Raw genomic sequence first — 20,123 nt, 5'->3', positions numbered from 1 at the left:
CTGCGTTCTAAAAAAGAACCGAGAAAACAATCTGCATTGAGAGAAATAGATACAGTCCGGGTCCTATTTAAAGGGGAAGCTCTGGGCACCCCGGAGTCAGATCCAGCTTTATAAACAAAGGCGAAGGAAGGATTGCGGGAGAAGCCTCCTCAGCAAATATGGTGTCGCCGGTGACAGTGGTGAGTTCCAACAGCCAGCTTTTTTAGTAACTGCAAGGCGGGTGGGGAGACGGCACACACACACACACACACCCCAGCAAGTATAAAATCAAGTGTCAAGATTGCAATAATTGCTGCCTCGGGAAGCGAGCCCTGCAGATTCGCGGCTGACGACTTCACAATCGCTTGAGGGTTTTTATTTGGACAGGTAGCCGCTGCCAGAGAGCATCTGACCTACGCTGGGAATCCTGTCCCCATCATCTGTGCCGGCTACTAGATTTGTCCCCCGCCACCCCGTAGTACTTCCATCTCCTTGCCCTTTTTCTTTTTTACTCTCTCCTCCCGCCTCCCTCCGTTGCTGGTAGCAAAATGTGGCTGTGATGGCGGTGGAAGAAGGGGGGGTAGAGATTGGATAGGGGGAAGAGAGACATCGCGACCGGATCGTTCGTTGCTTTACATAGCAAGCGGTGTGGGGGCGTGGGGAAGAGGAGGAAACCCTGCCAAAAGTCAATAGGATGAAAACATTGGGCATGTGACTAGGAAGCGTGACTTTGTTGATTTCGCTCCTTGGGGCTTGCCGGCAAGGCACCGTCTGATTGATGGAGAAGATTGCGGGTGGGAGGGATTCCAGTTCACCTCCCCCTTTCTCTGGCGCTTTCCCCCCTCTCGCTTTGCTCCGGAATTGCTGGAGGATGGCACCATGCTGCCAATCTGCCTGCCTGTGTGTGCTTGCATGGCCCATATATATTTGCGCGTGTGTAAGGCATGTGCCATTCCCGTTACGGATTTCTGATCCCCGGGTGGGTGCCCTCTGGGATCGAGGAACAACAGTGCAGAGAAATCAGCAAGCTTTATTTTTGCTTCTCCCCGCCCCCTCCCCACTCCGCAGCTAATAAACATCTTTGTCCGAATGCCATTTAGACTGCTGAAGATGTTTTGAAAATAAAATAAAAATAGGCAGATCTAAAGGTATATCTAAATCTCTCTCTCCCTTTCACTCTCTCTCTCTCTCTCTATATATATATAGCAGAATTTTAATATGGAATGAACGCAGCTATGACCGATTGATAGATAGGTTGCTGATGTAGTCAAAAGCATGCTAGAAGGACGCAGGAGACCTGGGTTCAAATCCATTGCTACCCATGATGCTTACTGGATTTCTAGTACACAGAGTTGTGAAGATAAAAATAGGATAATCCTTTGTAGTGCTATTATTCTAGAAAAAAAGGTGCAGGAGCTCACCACGAACGCCTCCCTTGTTCTCTTATAATGTCAGTAGTTCCCACCATGGGTGTAGACAAGGGGGGGCTGCTGCTCCCCTCAAATCAATAAAAATCAACAAAAGTATATAGCAAACTGAGGTTCTGCCCCCCCAAACCCTGGCTACACCCATGGTACCCACCTGGAGCAGAGTTCTGTTGAGTTCCAGCTGAAAAAACCCTGATCCTATGTAGGAACAGGAAGCATCAAGAGCAGTATTGCCTACACTGACCACCAGCATCTCTCCAAGGTGTCAGGCAAGAGCCTCTCCCAGCCTTACCTGGGATCTTCTGCATGCATCTATCTAATTTGTCTGTCCTAACCGCAATACGGGACGCGGGTGGCGCTGTGGGTTAAACCACAGAACCTAGGACTTGCCGATCAGGAGGTCGGCGGTTCGAATGCCCGCGACGGGGTGAGCTCCCGTTGCTCGGTCCCTGCTCCTGCCAACCTAGCAGTTCGAAAGCACATCAAAGTGCAAGTAGATAAATAGGTACCGCTCCGGCGGGAAGGTAAACGGTGTTTCTGTGCGCTGCTCTGGTTTGCCAGAAGTGGCTTGGTCATGCTGGCCACATGACCTGGAAGCTGTACGCCGGCTCCCTCGGCCAATAAAGTGAGATGAGCGCCGCAACCCCAAAGTCATCCGCAACAGGACCTTTTGATTCCAAATGAAATTAAAACAGGTATTGTAGTGACTTCACTCATTGGGCATTTGAGGATGTGTGCTGTAGTGGCGAGAGCAGACTTTCCCAACCCTGGCTCATCAGATGTTGTGCGACTACAACTCCCATCATCAATGACCAGCAGTGGAATGATGGGAATGGTAGTCCAACAACATCTGGGAGCGCAAGGTTGAGAAAGGCTGAGCTAGAGTGTTGGGCCTTGGGAAACCAGGGTTCAATTCTCTGCTTAGCCACAAAGTTCACTGGCTTGATATTGGGCCAGTCACTGCCCCTCAGACCAGCCTACCTCACAGGGTTGCCCTGAGGATAAAATGAGAGCAGGAGAACTATGTACACTTCCTTGAGGTTCTTGGAGGAAAAGTGGGATAGGAATGAAATAAAATTGTGATTAATACCTTCTTCAAAGTTACGTGCCTCACTTTCTTATCTTGATGCTCTTTAATTCAAGATGAGTGGTTTGGAGGTCAGCAGGGAAATGTTCTCCGCGTGTGGAAAGAGACTTTAGTTTTATTACTTTATATATTCAAGGGCTGATCTTTGCCACAAAAGCAGGCTGTGGGACTGAGATCTGGTGAAGTTACTGCAGGGGGTTCCACAGGGGTAATATTTATCTCTGCAAAGAAACAAAGTGTTACCTCTTTGTCCTTGGGTACTGGTAAGAAGACTGAAAGATAATGTCGTTTTCATGTTACCTTGATTAATTTAATTATAAGACTCAGTGATTATCATCTGCATTACTTTTATACAAGGAGGACAAAAGTGACAAATTTAAAATTTAGGAAGATTTTGAAAATTAGGAAAGTCTCTTTACTGTTGGGATAGTGTAACAAATAAGTAAACGTTTTAAGCACAATTTGGTGTTTCCTTCACTGGAGTATTTCAAGGAAAAGCTGAACAGGGGTTTGCCTTAATTATAAGGCTTGTTTTGCTCACTTCAGCAGCACATATACTAAAACTGGAACGATACAGAGAAGATAAGGCAATTTATTTATTTTGCCGCCCTTTGTCCAAATATCTCAGGGCAGTTCACAATATAAAAAATACAAAAGGAGAACACAAAATACATAATAAAACAAAAACTAACCAATGACCCCCCTCCCCCAAAACACATTTAATAGGCCACAAATATTAATCAGCCAAAGGCCTGGTTATAGAGAAACATTTTTGCCTGTTGCCTAAAGAGATGTAATGAAGGCACCAGGCATGACTCTCTGGGGAGAGCATTTCACAAATGAGGAGCCGCTGCAGAAAAGGCCTGTTCTCATGTTGCCACCCTCCAGACGTCTTGTGAAGGAGGAACACGAGGAAAGGCCTTAGATGATGATCACAGGGTCTGGGTCTGTTCATATGTAGAGGGGTAGTCCTAGTGGTATTGCGGTCCTTAAATGAACTTTTGTTGTTGTACAAACTGAAGCACATTCATAGCTCATACTTTAATGTTTCCCCCCCATTCAGCACCGCCAAAACCTGATATTATGAAAATCATGGGCCAGACTGCTGACTGGCCCCTTTAATTGGGTTTGTTTTAAAGGGAAAGATAAATAGACAGCACCCGTCCTGTATTATGAAACTGTATTATGAAATTGGGAACCCTAACCAGATCCTTCTGGTTAGTTTAATGCCCTCTATTCCGTCTGTGTATTGGAAGGAGATAATACTTTTTCTTTAACTGAATACACGGTGATGCTTTTTAATGTGGGAATGAAGTGAAATGCAGCCTATTTTACTGGTGAAGCTTCAGGCCAAGATTTGGCCTTTGTGAGCCTGAAAAGCCTTTTCTGTGTCTTTACCTCATTGCCAATCTTCTTTTAGAACCAATAGAAGATTGTGCCAAAAAAAAAATACTGTCTGATAAAGGAAAGGTACAGATTATCTCTGTTTGACCTTTCACCAGCCTGAAGCAGCTTGAATTATTTTTTCCCTTTTCCTCTGGACATGAAACACCTGGTTATAAAACATTCTATTCTCTGAACATGACTTATGTAGGCTGGAACTGGAGTTTTTTGCAGGTAGATTTTTGTGGCCATCTTAGGTATCTATTCTTGTCCCTAATTTTTTCTTCTGTTAGATCTCTTGCTCCTTTTACTGACCAACTTTTAGACCACAAAGACATTTACTAGCTACAGAGCTGGCATCACTGAGCAGAAAAGTATGACTTATTTTCGAATAAAGCATACAGAGGACCGCACTGCATATTTTCTGGTAAAACAGATTTGGCAACTGTAATGTCCAAAAGTCCTTGAAGGCTTATTGAATCGTTCATTTTTATTAGGTGTCTGAAAACTGTGCTCAGTACCCCAAATATCTCTAGGGACAGTAGATAGTTAAAATAACTTTTTAGAAAAGCCCTGCTGGAACAATCTAGCCAAACTAAGATACTTTGAAATGTAATGGGACTTACCTCTGGCACTTTGAAAAAAGATAGATAGACCTTGTACCATTTTATGAAGACCAGGGCTGCTTCCACACTTTGAGTCTTGGGAGAGATACTATTTTTATAGTATAAAAATACTCTTGATAGTGCTGTATCCTGCCATAGTTCTTTATATCTCAGACCTTGGGCTTTAGTGTGCTGGCACCTGCCCTTCCAATGCACACCAGGCAGGTACCTACACCACTGACATTTAGATACCTGCTTAAAACTCACCTGTTAAGCCTGGCTTTCCCTGAGAGATGATCCAGCCATGCTGATTTGTGATATACATTGTGTTTTTTTTATGGATGTAATTTTCTTGTTGAGTTTATGTGTGAGTATCTGGAGGCGGTTGGAGGATGGATGCAGCTAACAGATTGAGGTTGAATCCTGACAAGACAGAAGTACTGTTTTTGGGGGACAGGGGGCGGGCAGGTGTGGAGGACTCCCTGGTCCTGAATTGGGTAACTGTGCCCCTGAAGGACCAGGTGCACAGCCTGGGAGTCATTCTGGAGGTCAATTCTGTGTCCAGGGCAGCTGTCTACCAGCTCCATCTAGTACGCAGGCTGAGATCCTACCTACCAGTCAGTCTCACCAGAGTGGTGCATGCTCTGGTTATCTCCCACATGGACTACTTCAATGCACTCTACACTGGGGCTACCTTTGAAGGTGGCCCGGAAACTACAATTAATCCAGAATGTGGTAGCTAGACTGGTGACTGGGAGTGGCTGCTGAGACCATATAACACTGATTCTGAGAGACCTACATTGGCTCCCAGTATGTTTCCGAGCACAATTGGTGCTGACCTTTAAAGCCCTAAACAGCCTCGGTCCAGTATACCTGAAGGAGTGTCTCTACCCCCATCGTTCAGCCCAAACACTGAGGTCCAGCACTGAGGGCCTTCTGGCGGTTCCCTCACTGCAAGAAGTAAGGCTACAGGGAACCAGGCAGAGGGCCTTCTCGGTAGTGGCACCTGCCCTGTGGAACGCCCTCCCACCAGATGTCAAGGAAATAAACAACTATCTGACTTTTAGAAGACATCTGAAGGCAGCCCTGTTTAGGGAATCTTTTAATGTTTGATGTTTGACTGTGTTTTCAATATTCTGTTGGGAGCTGTCCAGAGCGGCTGGGAAGGCCCGGCCAGACGGGTGGGGTATAAGTAATAAATGATGATGATGATGATGATGCTGTTCATGATTTTTTCTATTAGTGTTGGGTGTATAGAAATGTTTGAAAATAGCTAAAAAAATAAAACCCTGGCAATACCTTCCCCCTCTTACTATAGGTTTACTCAGAAGTAAGTTCTGTTACAGCAAAGTTCCTGCTTATTTCTGCTACTCTCCGTGGTTGTCCTCACCCCCTTTCTTTCAAAGCAGTTTCTTCTGCTGCAATAAGTTTCTGGCTGTTCACAATTTCACAACTGCATTCATAACACCCCCCCACAAAAATTACAGATCAATCTTAACTCCCGGCTGCAGAACAGAATGTGATGGCAGATCCAGCACCGGCTACAAAGTGTGTCCTGTACAGAGCAGGAATGCCAACATCATACTGGTGAACAGGAACAACTAATTTCAGGGACAGAAGTAGCTATATAAGAAATGGGGAAAGAGGGAGCTTTCAACTAAAGGGGCAGTGGCCCCCCAAAGCCGTAATGCTTCTTTGCTAATCCACACTGGACAATACAACGATATTTCAAGACAACAAAATATTCACATGTTGAGTCCGGAAAAATGCACATAGACAGCATGTAAAGTACTGGAATGCAAGAGTTTGTCATCAGGATTCTCCATACAAATGAAAGTAAACAGATTTTGTTCATTCTGAGGATCATAGAAACCTTTGTCTGATGGGTTCCTACATTGTAAGAGAAAGTTCAGAGATGTCCATGCCTTCCCACCTATTCTGCTGCACACTTAATGGAAACCTTTGATCTACTGCAGGAGTTTCAGAAAATGCCTGAGGAAGTAGTAAGCTTCAAGGTCCTTTGAGAAGAGTTAGCTTTATTTTATTTAAAATGAAGTGTGTGTGTGTGTGTGTTTGCACATTTGGAGTCTGTAGTTTCAGTCCTCCGTGTTCTCTAATTCTCAATAAGCTGACAGTTCCCTTCCTTCCCCAGCAGACGCTAGTGAGGGTTCCCTGTACACTAAATGCTGCAGTCAGATCTTAGACTGATTCTTCTGGCTCAGAGTATCTCCTTTCATGAGAGGCTAGAGGAGCCAGTCAGAGCATTCAGCAGCACTGCAGGGTTTGGAGCCTAAATCACCATGCTTGTTATTTATACAATTGATGTGAATGTGAATGTACCTTTATAGTATTTTTAAAAAACAACAACAACATGAAAGGCTATTATTATCGTAGGCTGTGCAGTTCATGACTAGCAGTGCATTTGAAATGCCCAATTCTGCTATTAGAAGAAATGCATTTTGTAAAAATAAGATGTTTATGCATATTTATGTCATTTCCTTTATTTATCCTTTAATAACATATGCTTTAATTCTTCTAATAATGCAGAAAAGCTAAACACTTTAAATTTCCACTAATTTCAATGGGAGAGATTTTTCCAGAAGCAATTCTATTCATAGAATCATAGAGTTGTAGAACTGGAAGGGATCCCAAGGGTCATCTAGTCCAGCAACGCATGAATCTCAGCTAAAGCATCCATGACAGATGGCCATCCAACCTCTGCTTAACGCCCCCCCCCCCAAGGAATCAGTCTACCACCTTCCAAGGGAGTCTGTTCTACTGACAAACAGCTCTTACCAACAGAAAGTTCTTCCTCATGTTTAGTTGGAGCCTCCTTTAACTAGAATCCACTGGTTTTGGTTCTCCCCTCTGGAGCAAGAGAAAACAAGCTTGCTCCCTCTTCCATGTGACAAACCTTTAGCTGTTTGAAGATGGCTGTAATATCTCCTCTCAGTCTTCTCTTTCCCAGGCTAAATATATCCAAGTCCCTGAACTGTTTCTCGTAAGGCGCAATTTCCAGACACATTAACATATTGATAACTCTCCTTTGCACATGTTCTAGCTTGTCAATATCCATCTTAAATTGTGGCACCCAGAACACAGGAGTCCAGGCAGAATAAAGCGGTACTATTTCTTCACTTTCTCTGGACAATAGACCTCTGTTGATGCAGCCTAGAGTAGCATTAGATTTTTTTGTGTTGCTTCATCACACTGTTGACTCATTTTAAGCTTGTGGTCTACTAAGACCCCTAGGTCCTTTTTGCATGTAGAGTCGTACCTTGGAAGCAGAGCGGAATCCGTTCCCTCTCTTACAGTTTTTGCCTGTATACTCTCAAATCTGCCTTCCATGCTCTGGGTCATAGATCTCTTCACAAGTGTATACATTCTTTACATATAATGCTACTCCTCTTTCTGTTTGGTCTATTCCTTTTGAGCAGGTTGTATACTCCTCAATTTCTACATTCCAGTCATGAGACTCATCCCACGCATCCTACATACCTACTTGGGAATAAGTCCCACTGGACTCAATACTTCTGAGTCAGCATGCGTTGGATTGCACTGTTAAGCATGTGGTTTGTTGCAATAGCAGTTACAAATAGGATTAGATTAGCATGGAGTCTAATTACTTCTGTGCTATACTCAGTCAAAATTGAAGGATATGTGGATCATTGCTCCCTGGCATTAATAACTAAAGATACATCCTGCAGTGTAACCTATATATTCTTTCTAACTGTTTATAGCTGGGATGGAGAACCCAAGGCTGAATGTTGTTGACCTGCAGCCCCCATCATCCCTCACCAGTGACTATGTCAGCTGGGATGGATAGAAGTTGGGAGTTGGACAACATCTGGAAGACCACAGGTTCCCCATCCCTGCTCTCATGAGCTCTCATTTATGCTACAAAAATCTGCAGGCTATTTCTGGCAGGTGTGCAAGTTAAAGCACAAACAGATACTGTAATTTGTCTCCATAACTTTCCTTCCACGGGGGTGGGGGGATTTGGGCTTGTTTCTCTGCAAGCAAACCCTGAAGAGTAACCAAGCCTTGTTCTTGACTTGCTGCTTATGATTTGTTGGGGGAAAGAAATAATGAGCCGGGTTCAGATATCACACGGTGCCAGACCACTGCATTGGGTTGGACTAGATGCCCCTTTGGGGACCCTCCATCTACACAATTCTATGATTCTGTGTTTCCCAGCAGTGATTCAGCATCAAGGCAGGAGCAAAGCACCCTCAGTTTCAGAATGCACCAGAATACTGCAAATTCACATTTAACCACAGTTAATTTGACCGAAGGTTTAATGTGATGTGCAAATGAGGCCACTGAGTGACAAACAGAAGATGAAATGTGAGAGGAGTTTTGGTGTCATAGCACCCTGCAAGTATCAGGCATTGATTACTACCCAGAGATTTCAAAACCATCAACTAGCCTTTATTGGTGTTGACACTAAATCCATATCTGTTTTTGGTGCATTATGCTGCTTGCTTTTTAGATGATTTCCTTTCAGTGAAAAAGATGGAAGGAAAGTAGATTTCCTTTGAGAGAGGGTTTCAGAAATTCCTTGGGACACATATTGGGAACAAAGCTGCCCAAAGGCCCCTCTGCTAGAAAGCAGAAAGCAAGGCATCACCACTCAAAGGACACTGGAGAACATCTTTTTAGTGAATATTTGATGCTTAATTCTATCCTTTCTCAGTAGGCACTGCCTTAAGGTTTCATCACCAGCTGAGTGGCACTGAAAAGGGATTACCCTGCCGGCGTAACCGCTTTGTGAAAGGAACTTTTGCTGAAAACAACTGTCCCTTCATATTGTCCTGCTGCTAATTCAGGGGACATGGCTTTAGCTGATTGTAACTAGGGCAGATTTGTTTTTTGCTTGCAAAAATACATGAGAGCAACGAGAGTATCAGTGCTGCACTGCTGCTGCTGCAGTAGGGCAACAGTGTGTTGACACCAAAGAGCTGGCCTTCCTACCTGTTAATCCATGGCTAAAGGTGGTGGAATAGGTGGCACACAGGAATGGCTAGTTTGTTGGCCTGAGAAAGGAGGTGTGATCTTGTTTAGGTCATCTTGTGATGTTTATCTACCTGTTACAAAGCACACTGCTTCTCCCATGGTTCTTAGTTTAACTTAAGAGGGAAAAAATACTCTGAAGAATATGGGAACATGTACATGATGTCCCTAAGTAAAGGGAGTTGAGTGAGAACATAGGCCATTCATCAAGGCCAAAAATGTTGGTTTTTTTACTCCCAGTTACTCCAACCCACAGCAGCTCTCGGTGGTTTCAGGCAGAGATTTTCCCCAGCCTTATTTAATTTAATTTATTCTATTTCCTTTACATCCCGCCTTCTCCAAGGAGCTCAAGGTGATGGCATACATGGTTCTCTTCCTCCCCCATTTCATCCTCACAACAAACCTGAGAGGTAGGTTAGGCAGTGGCTGGCTTAAGGTCATCCAGTGAGTTTCATGACTGAGGGGGGATTTGAACCCTGGTCTCCCGGGTCCTAGTCTGACACACTAACCACTACACCACACTGGCTCCTGCTATCTGAGTCTCTTCACCTGGAGCTCTCAAGGTTGTGGAGCCTGGGATCTTGCACATATAAAACATGTGCTGATCTAGGGGGAGACTACTATGGCATTTGTACCTTCCCCGCCTCAGCAGAACTAATGGAACTAATGCTGTTGCTAAGGCTGTTTACACACTATATCATTAAAGCACATTCAAGTGCACATTATTCCCCTCAGAGAATTCTGGGTAATGTAGTTTACCCCTCACAGCGTTACAACTCCCAGCTATCCTTAACAATTGGGCCAGCCCACCCATGAGGCAAGCTGAGGCTTTGGATGGCAGGACCCACAGGGCAGATCCCGATGTAGATATTTATCCCCCACCCCTTGTTCCTGGCGATCTTCACTCCTTCCTCCTTCCCTGGGAGGAAGGGGAGTGCCATTTTGTGGTTCGCTGCTCAGGTGCCAAAATATCTTGGGCCAGCCCTGGTTAACAAATGGCAGTGCCCTGAATTCTTGGGGAGAGAATGCACTTCAGATGTGTGTTATAGTGTGCACATAGCCTTAGGCTGGGGAAGGGGCAAGGGAAATAAAGGTTAAACTTCCTCTCCCAGAGAGTGCTACTTTGCTGATCCTCAAAGCAGCCACATGGGTTTGCAATTTAGTAAGAAAACAAACAAAGCAAGCTCACAGGAAATCTTAATCATGGCTCTTCTGTGTCACACCTAATTTGGCCCTGCAAAACTGCTTAAGCGCAGATAAGCCATCATTGCCCTTGTCAGAATCACAGAACTTTGTTTTTCTTCCTGGAATTGACCAAAGTAGAAAGTATGTTATAAGTTAATTGACACAAGAGATATTTGTGATACAGCTCAACCATAGTCTTGGAACCCTACAACATCTTAAAGGTTCTTGGAGTCATTCAGGTTTTGCATGCTAACTGTGTATCCTGTGCAACTGTATATTAGAGCCCCAGCACTTTTGGTGTCATTTTAATTTTAAAGGAAAACAACTTTGAGAGGAGATAATTTGGAGTAGTGGAGCAGTTGGGTTCTAAGTGATCTCAAACACATGCTTATAATATTGGAAGATCATTCAATGTGTGACTTCAGGGTTAATTCTGATATATAATTCTTATATCTCACTAATAGTATATAAACTCTACTTGAAAACCTCACTTTAACAAACCTGTCTAACAGAATAAGTAACAATCGGTAAGCCAACTAACCAAGAGGGTGGTGGTGGAGGACTTGCTTAGTAACAAGGCAGAGTGACATGATGTTCATTGAGCTAGCACATGCTCTGGTTGGCTGTGTAGTTTTGAGGAAGTTTTGCCTCTGTATGCTTGGTTGTATGTCTCCCTACTATGTACAAGGCCTAAAGTAAGAAAAACAAAAGCTCTTTGTTTATCCCCCCCCCCCATGATACAGTGGAACCTCATGTTACATACCATCCCCCTTGTGAACGCTGTGGGTTATGAGCTCTGCTAACCCGGAAGTAGATGCTCCCGGTTGCGACCTTTGCCCCGGGATGCGAGTGGAAGTCGCGTGCTGGCAGCAGCGGGAGGTGCCATTAGCAAAAGTGCATCTCATTTTACGAGCAGTTTCGGGTTGAGAACGGACCTCCAGAACGAATTAAGTTCATAACCGGAGGTACCACTATATACCATTTTGTTCTGTTTTTTCAGTAAAGTATTAAAAGGATTTCTTTTTTCTTTGGACTTCTGTATTATTTAAGTGACTTTGCTAACACTGAACCCCATGGTGGTTCAGCTACCTAATCCTGCTGCCTTTCTGCTTCAGATTTTTCCTTCCTGAAGCTGCTTTTATAAAACCCAAACCAAACCCATGGCTCTGTTTTTGGTTTCTAATTCTAATTAAAAGTTTCAACTGAATAAGATTTCCCCCCAATAAAATAAAATAAAATAAATTCCCTAAGGAAACTGTTTTAACACCTTACATGTTTGAAACAATTAAATATAAATTAGAAATAAAAGAAATTAACAACTGCATTGACTCCAAAGAAGAAACCAGTAATTAAAGTCACCCAAAGCAGAGGACAAGAAGTGACTGAATGCCTTGGTCAGGAGGGTGAAGAGGAAGAAATCAATTTAGGAGGGAAAAATCTAAGAAGCAGAACCCACTTCAAAAGAACTGGGCAGAGGGGAAACGTCTAATTAAAAGGGCAGTTGCAAGGATAACCTTCAGTCCATCCTAGGAAGGCTGGCACTACAACTTTATTTTTAAGTAAAATCAGGGATGAATATAGCAGTAATGGATGGGAAACACGGAAAACACTGGAATGCAATGGGTTGAAATAGTAGCACTATCCTGTTGCGTGATGTTTTCATGATGGCTTTAATTGCTGCAGATCATTTTATGAGGTTGCTTCGGTTTTTTACTCTGTGCCTCACTCTAGGATAGGGGAAATGAAGAAGGGCAGAATATGAATTGAAATAATAAATGACTTAAAAGAAGATTGTACATGGCCTGGGGGGAGTAGGCATGATGATTGCGTTTTTGTCTACCTTGCTTGCTACGAGTCGCCTTGGAGATTGGTGGTGGTCCATAACTGATGGGTTCTTTGAAGAAGAAACACCTGTCAGATGATGCAAACTTATCCAGCATTGAGATGAAAATACAAGAGGCACGATACTCCTTTTCTTTTCTTCATTGCTTATGTCTTGAAAGATACAGTATTGGGAAATTCCCCCTCCCCAAACAAACATTTTCTCCATAAACAATAACTGTAAGTTTTTTAAGCAGATGGCTGAGTCCCGAGTTTCCCTTCCTCATAGGAGTTAAGCAATCAAGGAAGTATCCTTGGAAGTGCCTTGTAAATCTTTTATGGGAACGTCATTGCTATATGGTTGGGAGCGATGTAGCCTTGCAGCTGAAACATTCTGTTTGCTTTTGTTGTGCTTTTGTGAGCATGCAGGACAGAAGGGGAGGGGAGAGAATAAATAACATAGCACAGGGCAGGAGGGAGAGCGACTGGGATCTTCCTAAACTGAAAAACACAATCAGATGAAGTACTTCATAGTCTTTTCTTTCAGCTTCCTGTATCATTAAACTCTGACATTTTCTTGGAAGAATGTACCAGAGCCTAAATGAATTCATTACCTTGTGTTTTCCTTATGAATGTGGAAAGGCAGAAGGAATGTTTTACCTGGTTATCTTTTCAGCGTTCCATTTTCTTCTCTGCTATAGTTTCCCTTCTCCGTCTTTCTGGGTCTAATCTTTACCGAGTCCCTGTGGTCTCAGTTCCATATCTGGAACATGGAGCATGTGAGGGTCATGCGTTTATTTTAGGTGCTGCTTGCTCTGAACGTGGAGAATAAGCAGATATTGGCAAGGGCATAGTCTGATGCCAGGACCCAGCTATGGTGCATAGAGAGTGTCTCTGAGTCATGCTTTTTCTCACCACTAAAGATACAACTAAACATCAGTGGAAAATGCAGGGCCATCACTGAAATGTTCTTCTGTAATGTCTAGGAGCCCACCTCCTTGGCTGGGGTCTGCAGAACCATTTTGAGGAGAATGTGAGACGTTTCACGACATCAAAGTAGCTGAAGTAGGAGCGTTGGCTTAGCTACAGTGCAGTCATGCACAAGTTTATTCTGAAGTAGGGATATAAGGAGGCAACAAATTCCACCCCATCCTGTGTTCCTCAAAGTCAGCCATTTTCACACACACCACTGAGGTTTTCACTGAGCTATCCACCATGTTGAACTATTCACCATGACCCCAATATCTCTTTCCTTTGGCTCCTAGGCTGCATTTCCTATGGGAGTGTTGTGAGAATATCATTCATGCCAAAAATGTCTGTCATACTCTTCTAGTGTGAAGTTATTACTGAGCATGTTAGAGCTGAATAGGAGGACTTGAATCTCAAATGTGCTTGCTAATTCATTCTCACAAAGCTTCTGCTAGCGAGTAGTTAACTATTTCTGCTTTGTGGATTAAAAACTGAGGATCAAGATGCCAAGGAGCATCCTCAGTACAAATCTATATTTAGGAAACAAATAGCATTGTGGGTCAAACTGTGGAGAAAAGCAAGGATATCACCAACCTTCTGGCAGCCCTCAGCATGGGGCTGTCAGTGGGCCCAGCACTCGTGTCCCCAATAGCCACGATGATACCGTATTTAATTTTTTTTTTATTCAGCTGCAATCACCATAACACTACAGTACTCACCACCCTACCTGGTGAGTCTCCAGACAGCTGTTTAGTCATGGGCATAGATCTGTAGGCTAGGTGTTACTGATGTATAAGTAGGCACATTGCATTTGGGGCAAATTACAATACTGGGGAGCCACCATGGACGAGAGTTGAGTTTTGCTCTCATTCAAAAACAGCACCTGCACCCGCCCTCTGCTAAGACAGTGGGAAGGGTAATGACTTGGGGTTTGGCTGGGTCATTCTAGTGAGGGGCCTTTTTGAGCCCCTGAGGACTTCTACCAGTGCCCAGCTGCTGGCACTGAGCATAGTGGAAAGGAAACTGATAATGCATGCAGGCTGGCATAAGAACTCATGCTACTTTATGTGTTCTAGTAGCAAACCATGCAAAATTATGTCAAGGGCAATAATTAATGCATTTATTACTCCTTTATGTTTTATTTTTCTTTATTTTTTCTTTGTTTTATCATGCCTTTATATTTGTAGGAAGCGTTCTAGTGTGGTTGGCACAACACAGTCAAATGGGCGTGGTACAAATAATAAAATTGTTCATTTGTTTGTTTATACTGAAATGCTTCAATCCACTGGGAGGAAGTCACCTTAGCTAAGTCCCATTGAACCCATTGCCAAAAGATAGTTGCACCAAACTGAACCCTCTCTGTTTTCAGTGGAGTGTTAATGTTTACTTAGAACTGACTTCTGCTGAATTACGTAGAAGCCCCTCCAGGCAATTTGCAGAGATAATAGACTCATGTCTTCTCCAAGGACTGAAGCCTTGGTCATTACTGATTTTTGCTTGTTGACAAGTGTACACATGGCTTGAGAGTTTATTTATTAGATAAATTTCTATACCACTTTTCATTTGGCCTGTAGCAGTGCTCTGAAACAGCTATTTGAGCAGGTTTGCAGAAGCCCCTCCAGGCAATTCACAGAGATAATAGACTCGTGTCTTCTCCAAGGGAAAGGAGCCTGGCTGGAATCTTAAACAGAACCATCATTTCCTGTTTGCAACAGAGTAGGGTTGCTATTTTTAGTTTTTATGGTCTTATGCAGTTTTCATGCATGCTGGAGCTATCGGAAGCAAAAATCAATTTGCAGTCTGTTAATAATGGCTCTCCTAGATCACCTTGGAAACCCCCATTGATCCTGATGTTAACCTTCACTCCTTCGGTGAATGTACACAAGCAGTTTTATTGTGTGGTAAGGTATGGTTGCTCACTTATCTGTATTACTACCCATATGGTGTAAATGTTCTTTACTGATCATTCTCATGCCTGGTGAATTTTGGCATCTTTACCATATAGGAAGCTGTCTGTCTGGAGTCACTCCTGATCTCCAGCCGAAATAACACACGGGATTGCTTTTACTTCACATCTGTCCCTTGTTGTCCTCCTTCCTTCCACCTCGTTGCCCTTCTTCCTCATCAAAATTTAGAGGGCAAGAGCTTTGGGGGCAAGATGCTGGTTTCTGTTACCAAGAGCCTGTAGAACACTATGTTGTTAATAGTAATAAGCCAGAATCAGGGTCTTCTCTAGACCTCCATATTTCTGGATAGAAGTGCTTTTGAAGTTCAGGAGATCCTCTAGAGTAGCTTGTAATGCGTGATAGGAGGAGAACTCCTGATCAGCAGTGTGCTAATGGAAGCACTTCTCATGTGTATTTGGGACTTCTTGGAGGACATAATATTTGCAAAGGACCAAGGTGCATACTCTGTGAGAATGAGCATTCAAAACCATCCAACACAACCCATGACTAAGGGTTCACTGTTACTGAAATTTGAGAGGGGATGTGATGTTTGGGAATGAATCTGGGACAGACTAGGCTGTGGCTAGTGAAGTGGATAATTTGTTGCTGGACTAATTTCTCATCTTGATCAGCTAGGACCTGCTGTGACAGATCTGGCAGCTGACCTATTAAGAAGAGTGCATCAGGATGGAGTGAGCAGTTCACAAGACATTTTTCTTGGGTTAGTTGTAGCATGTTCAAGGAAATAGGTGTCTGATTATTTACCACTAATTAATTCCAGGCGTCTTGGAGTTTCATGATGTAAGAGTTAATCAAGAAAGATGTGAGAGAGAATAAGGAATTTTGAGGACAACCTCTTCTTTTTAACAACTCAAGGAATCATTTGTCTCACTAACACTTTATGTGGTGTGGACACCATTATACAGGGTAGGTTCCTTCAACCTCTTCAGACCCAGGATCCACTTTTAACCTAAATGTGCACCTGGGGACCCATTTGCGTGGTGGTGGTGCTCCTTTTGCAACTCAACTTGGATCAGGCCACAGCCTACTAGTGGGTCTTGACCCAGCAGTTGAACCCACCCAATTATCAAGCCCTCACTTGCCTCTCTACTTCACAGACAGGTAGAAGAAAATTTCGCAAAGGCCAAAGCTGGTACCCTTGTTGCATAAGTAGCTCTTCCCCGAAACTTTTCTCAGCCCAGTTGTTAATGCTCCAGAGTGTGATACGAAACCCAGGGACACAAGGAGATTAAGGAGGTGGTTGTTTTTATGTTCACAGTGTGTAGGCAGGTTAATAAGATAATTGGTATATTTTGATATGTTTACACCCAGTAGACAGAAGGCTGTTGATCATTTTGCTTAATGAAATTATTTAAAGTCATATTTACTGGGTCAACCATTCTGTTGTGAGGAAACTGACCCACAGATATAAGCAACCTGTGTTTCGGCCTAATGAAAGTAGTTGGAGGAGGAACAACCAACATGTTCCCTTTAATATTGAATTTGCCGCTTCACCTTTCTGGTTTTCCTGCAGAGCCGGTTTTCTCATAGAGCTGCTGCTGTTTCATGAAGGGCATGTAGCTGGCTGGAACCGATGGGATATGTCGTTCAACAACACCTGAAGGACATCACATTGGCAGAGTCAGCTCATCCAGTAGGCAAATTTGAGGAGGCTGCCTCAGCGGTGGCAGCCCCCAATATGGCAGCTTCGCGGGCACCCCAACGCCTCTGCAGAAGGGGTGCCGGTATTGGTTGAAATCGTGCCCGAAATTGCTCAAGCATGAGAGATTTCATGCCTGGAATTGTCGCTGATACTGCCGCTGCTTCTCTGTCCATGGCAGAGGCAGCAGGGGGAGTGGAAAGCAGTGTTGGCAGTAGCAGGTATGGCACCAGCGGCAGGAGTGGCAGGGCAGGCAAAGAAGAAGAAGAGAAGAAGAGTTTGGATTTGATATCCCGCTTTATCACTACCCAGAGGAGTCTCAAAGCAGCTAACATTCTCCTTTCCCTTCTTCCCCCACAACAAACATTCTGTGAGGTGAGTGGGGCTGAGAGACTTCAGAGAAGTGTGACTGGCCCAAGGTCACCCAGCAGCTGCATGTGGAGGAGCGGAGACGCGAACCCGGTTCCCCAGATTACGAGACTATTGCTCTTAACCACTACACCACACTGGCTCTCCCAGTGTGGCACTTTCCATTTTGCCTTATGCGGTGAAACGGGATGCACTGCCTCTGTGCATTGATTGTCCCTCCTCTATAATAATGGTCTGTACACAATCCTGGTATCTCCACACAGACAAGAATCATGGTCACTTTTCCACAACTCATTTTCCTGCTCATCCAGTGCAAAATGTTCTTGAATTTTTAGCTGTAGTTCCGAGAGATGCCATACTCAGGGTGTTTTTGTATCCAGCTGACTATATTTATATAATATCCTGTGCCAAAAAAGTTGTGCTTCTATTCAGCCCGTCTTCTGCATTATTCAGTTTGGCATAAAGTCTGCCAATGAACCCTTCACGCGAGGATTGCCGATGCACTGTTAAATATATCTATTTGTTACATATATTTTAAGACTGACACCTCTTGGTGTCGGAGCTTGTTCAAAGGCTGAGTCAGAGCTTTCTGCAGAGGCCTTATCACACCACTGCCTGCTGTTACTCCTGAGCTGCCCCCGCAGCACCACTCTGCTTTAATTTGGCTTTAGGCATAACTTAATGGCAACTCTGAGATTCTTTGGATGCCAAATTTGATCATGTGTCATATTATGCACTGGTGCAAGAAACAGTCAACCTGATATATATTGCGGTTTTGACATGGCCTGTGCTCTTCAAGGGCATAGAGATCATATTCGTCCTCCACCTCATTACCCCTCCGGTTGCTCCCCACCACAAAAGTTCAATATCTGACTAATTGAAGCTGCGGCCTTGAATCTCTGTATCTCATTACCCATTCCTTCAGCCTGCTAGTCTCAGCAAGGCAAAATTTAGAATGTCATGAAACCTGATAAAACAGTGCCTTTTCCTTTTTTCCCTTTGGTAATGTACAATCTGTGTTCTTTTCACAGGAGATTGTGATATAAATAATGAACCGTCTCTGGAGAATATGTGCTGTGAAGCTTGAAAGTCTTCATTAGGTCTCAGTCCCAGAGTCTTCCTTTCGCATTAGAACTTTTCTGTGCTAGCTTGGTTTTCTGGGAAAAAGGACACTGGAGGTGGCTCAATAAGTTTTGGTGCCTGGGGCAGAAAATAAAAATGTGGCAAAGATATAATAATGCTGTGGTAAATAATGAACAAGCTGCTGTTCATGGGCTGCCTCAGCTTTGAGGTGATGGTGTGTGGCCTACTTTACAGAGGACAGTCCTCTATTTGAAGGGCTAACTGCTCAGTCTGTTTCAAAGATTTGTTGTTGTTTAGTCATTTAGTTGTGTCCAACTCTTCGTGACCCCATGGACCAGAGCACGCCAGGCACTCCTGTCTTCCACTGCCTCCCACAGTTTGGTCAAACTCATGTTGGTAGCTTCGAGAACACTGTCCAACCATCTCGTCCTCTGTCGTCCCTTTCTCCTTGTGCCCTCAATCTTTCCCAACATCAGGAAACACCAGGGAGTCGTCTCTTCTCATGAGGCGGCCAAAGTATTGGAGCCCCAGCTTCAGGATCTGTCCTTCCAATGAGCACTCAGGGCTGATTTCCTTAAGAATGGATAGGTTTGATCTTCTTGCAGTCTATGGGACTCTCAAGAGTCTCCTCCAGCATGCTTTGACTAAATGTGATCCACCTGGAGCAGGAACTGGCAAGCCACTCCAGTATCCCTGCCAAGAAAACTCCATGGACTAAAACAACAGGCATATAAAAGTTTCAAAGATAAGGAACCATAAAAAAACAAGATGGAGAGCCTTGAAGCTGCCCATCAACAGCTTTCGAACACAACACACACGTAACTAGCTGCAAAGTAACATAACATGATATGATATGTAATAAAACTGTAATTTTAATCGTCATAACAAAAAGCACAGTTCCTGATGGCAACATATCATATCTTCTATATGTATTGGTATTGTAAAGTCCAAGGAATGTCAAGTCCAAAGACTACAATGCACAGTTGTACACAAGGGTGTATCCTGAGAACTATTCTACCATTAGCTGCCTTTTGTTACTAATTTGTTTGTTTGTCACACTTTCAGACATAGGACGATGCAGAAGGTAGTTTCGCTTGTTGCACATTTAAGATGTAGGATGATGCAGAAGGAAGATATCAGCATGAAATGGCATTGCCAACAGGAACTGTGCATTGTAATCTTTGGACTTGACAATCCTTGAACGTTACGATACCAGTACATATTGCCATCAGGAACTGTGCTTTTTGATATGATGATTAAAATTACAGTTTTATTACATATCATGTTATGTTACTTTACAGCTATTTACGTGTGTGTTGTGGTGTTCCAAAGGTGCTTCACGTAATGAGGCAATAGTGGTGTTTGTTGCCCATCAACATCTGGCAGCACTCAGTCAGCAGACTGAGCATCCACACAATTATCCTGGTGGTGCCTTCCACGCCATGGTGAGGTGTGGTTAATTATGCTAATTATTTCTACATGTAATTTAATTATGCTATTTTCCCTACATGTCTAAAAGCATGCCCCAAATTACAACAACAATTTATTATTTGTACCCTGCCCATCTGCAAACTTCATACAAATTAGCACCCTCTT

At 43.6% G+C, this 20,123-nt stretch overlaps 1 protein-coding gene across 7 annotated transcripts in view; it reads left to right on the top strand.

The window, feature by feature from the left end:
- Nucleotides 1-27: 27 nt before the first annotated feature.
- The window catches only part of TMEM86A (transmembrane protein 86A), a 41,330-nt gene continuing 21,234 nt past the window's right edge, over nt 28-20,123 (top strand). For all 7 annotated transcript variants that reach the window (XM_083588840.1, XM_083588838.1, XM_083588841.1 and 4 more), the window contains exon 1: nt 28-179. In XM_083588840.1, coding sequence (XP_083444966.1) covers nt 159-179 — 21 coding nt within the window. In that variant the 5' untranslated portion in view covers nt 28-158. The remainder of the gene's footprint in view (nt 180-20,123) is intronic.

Source organism: Podarcis filfolensis (genome assembly GCF_964270895.1).
Source record: "Podarcis filfolensis genome assembly, chromosome: 1".
Taxonomy (NCBI): domain Eukaryota; kingdom Metazoa; phylum Chordata; class Lepidosauria; order Squamata; family Lacertidae; genus Podarcis; species Podarcis filfolensis.
Note: the sequence above shows the minus strand (reverse complement) of the source record. Positions and strands in the feature narration are given on the sequence as shown.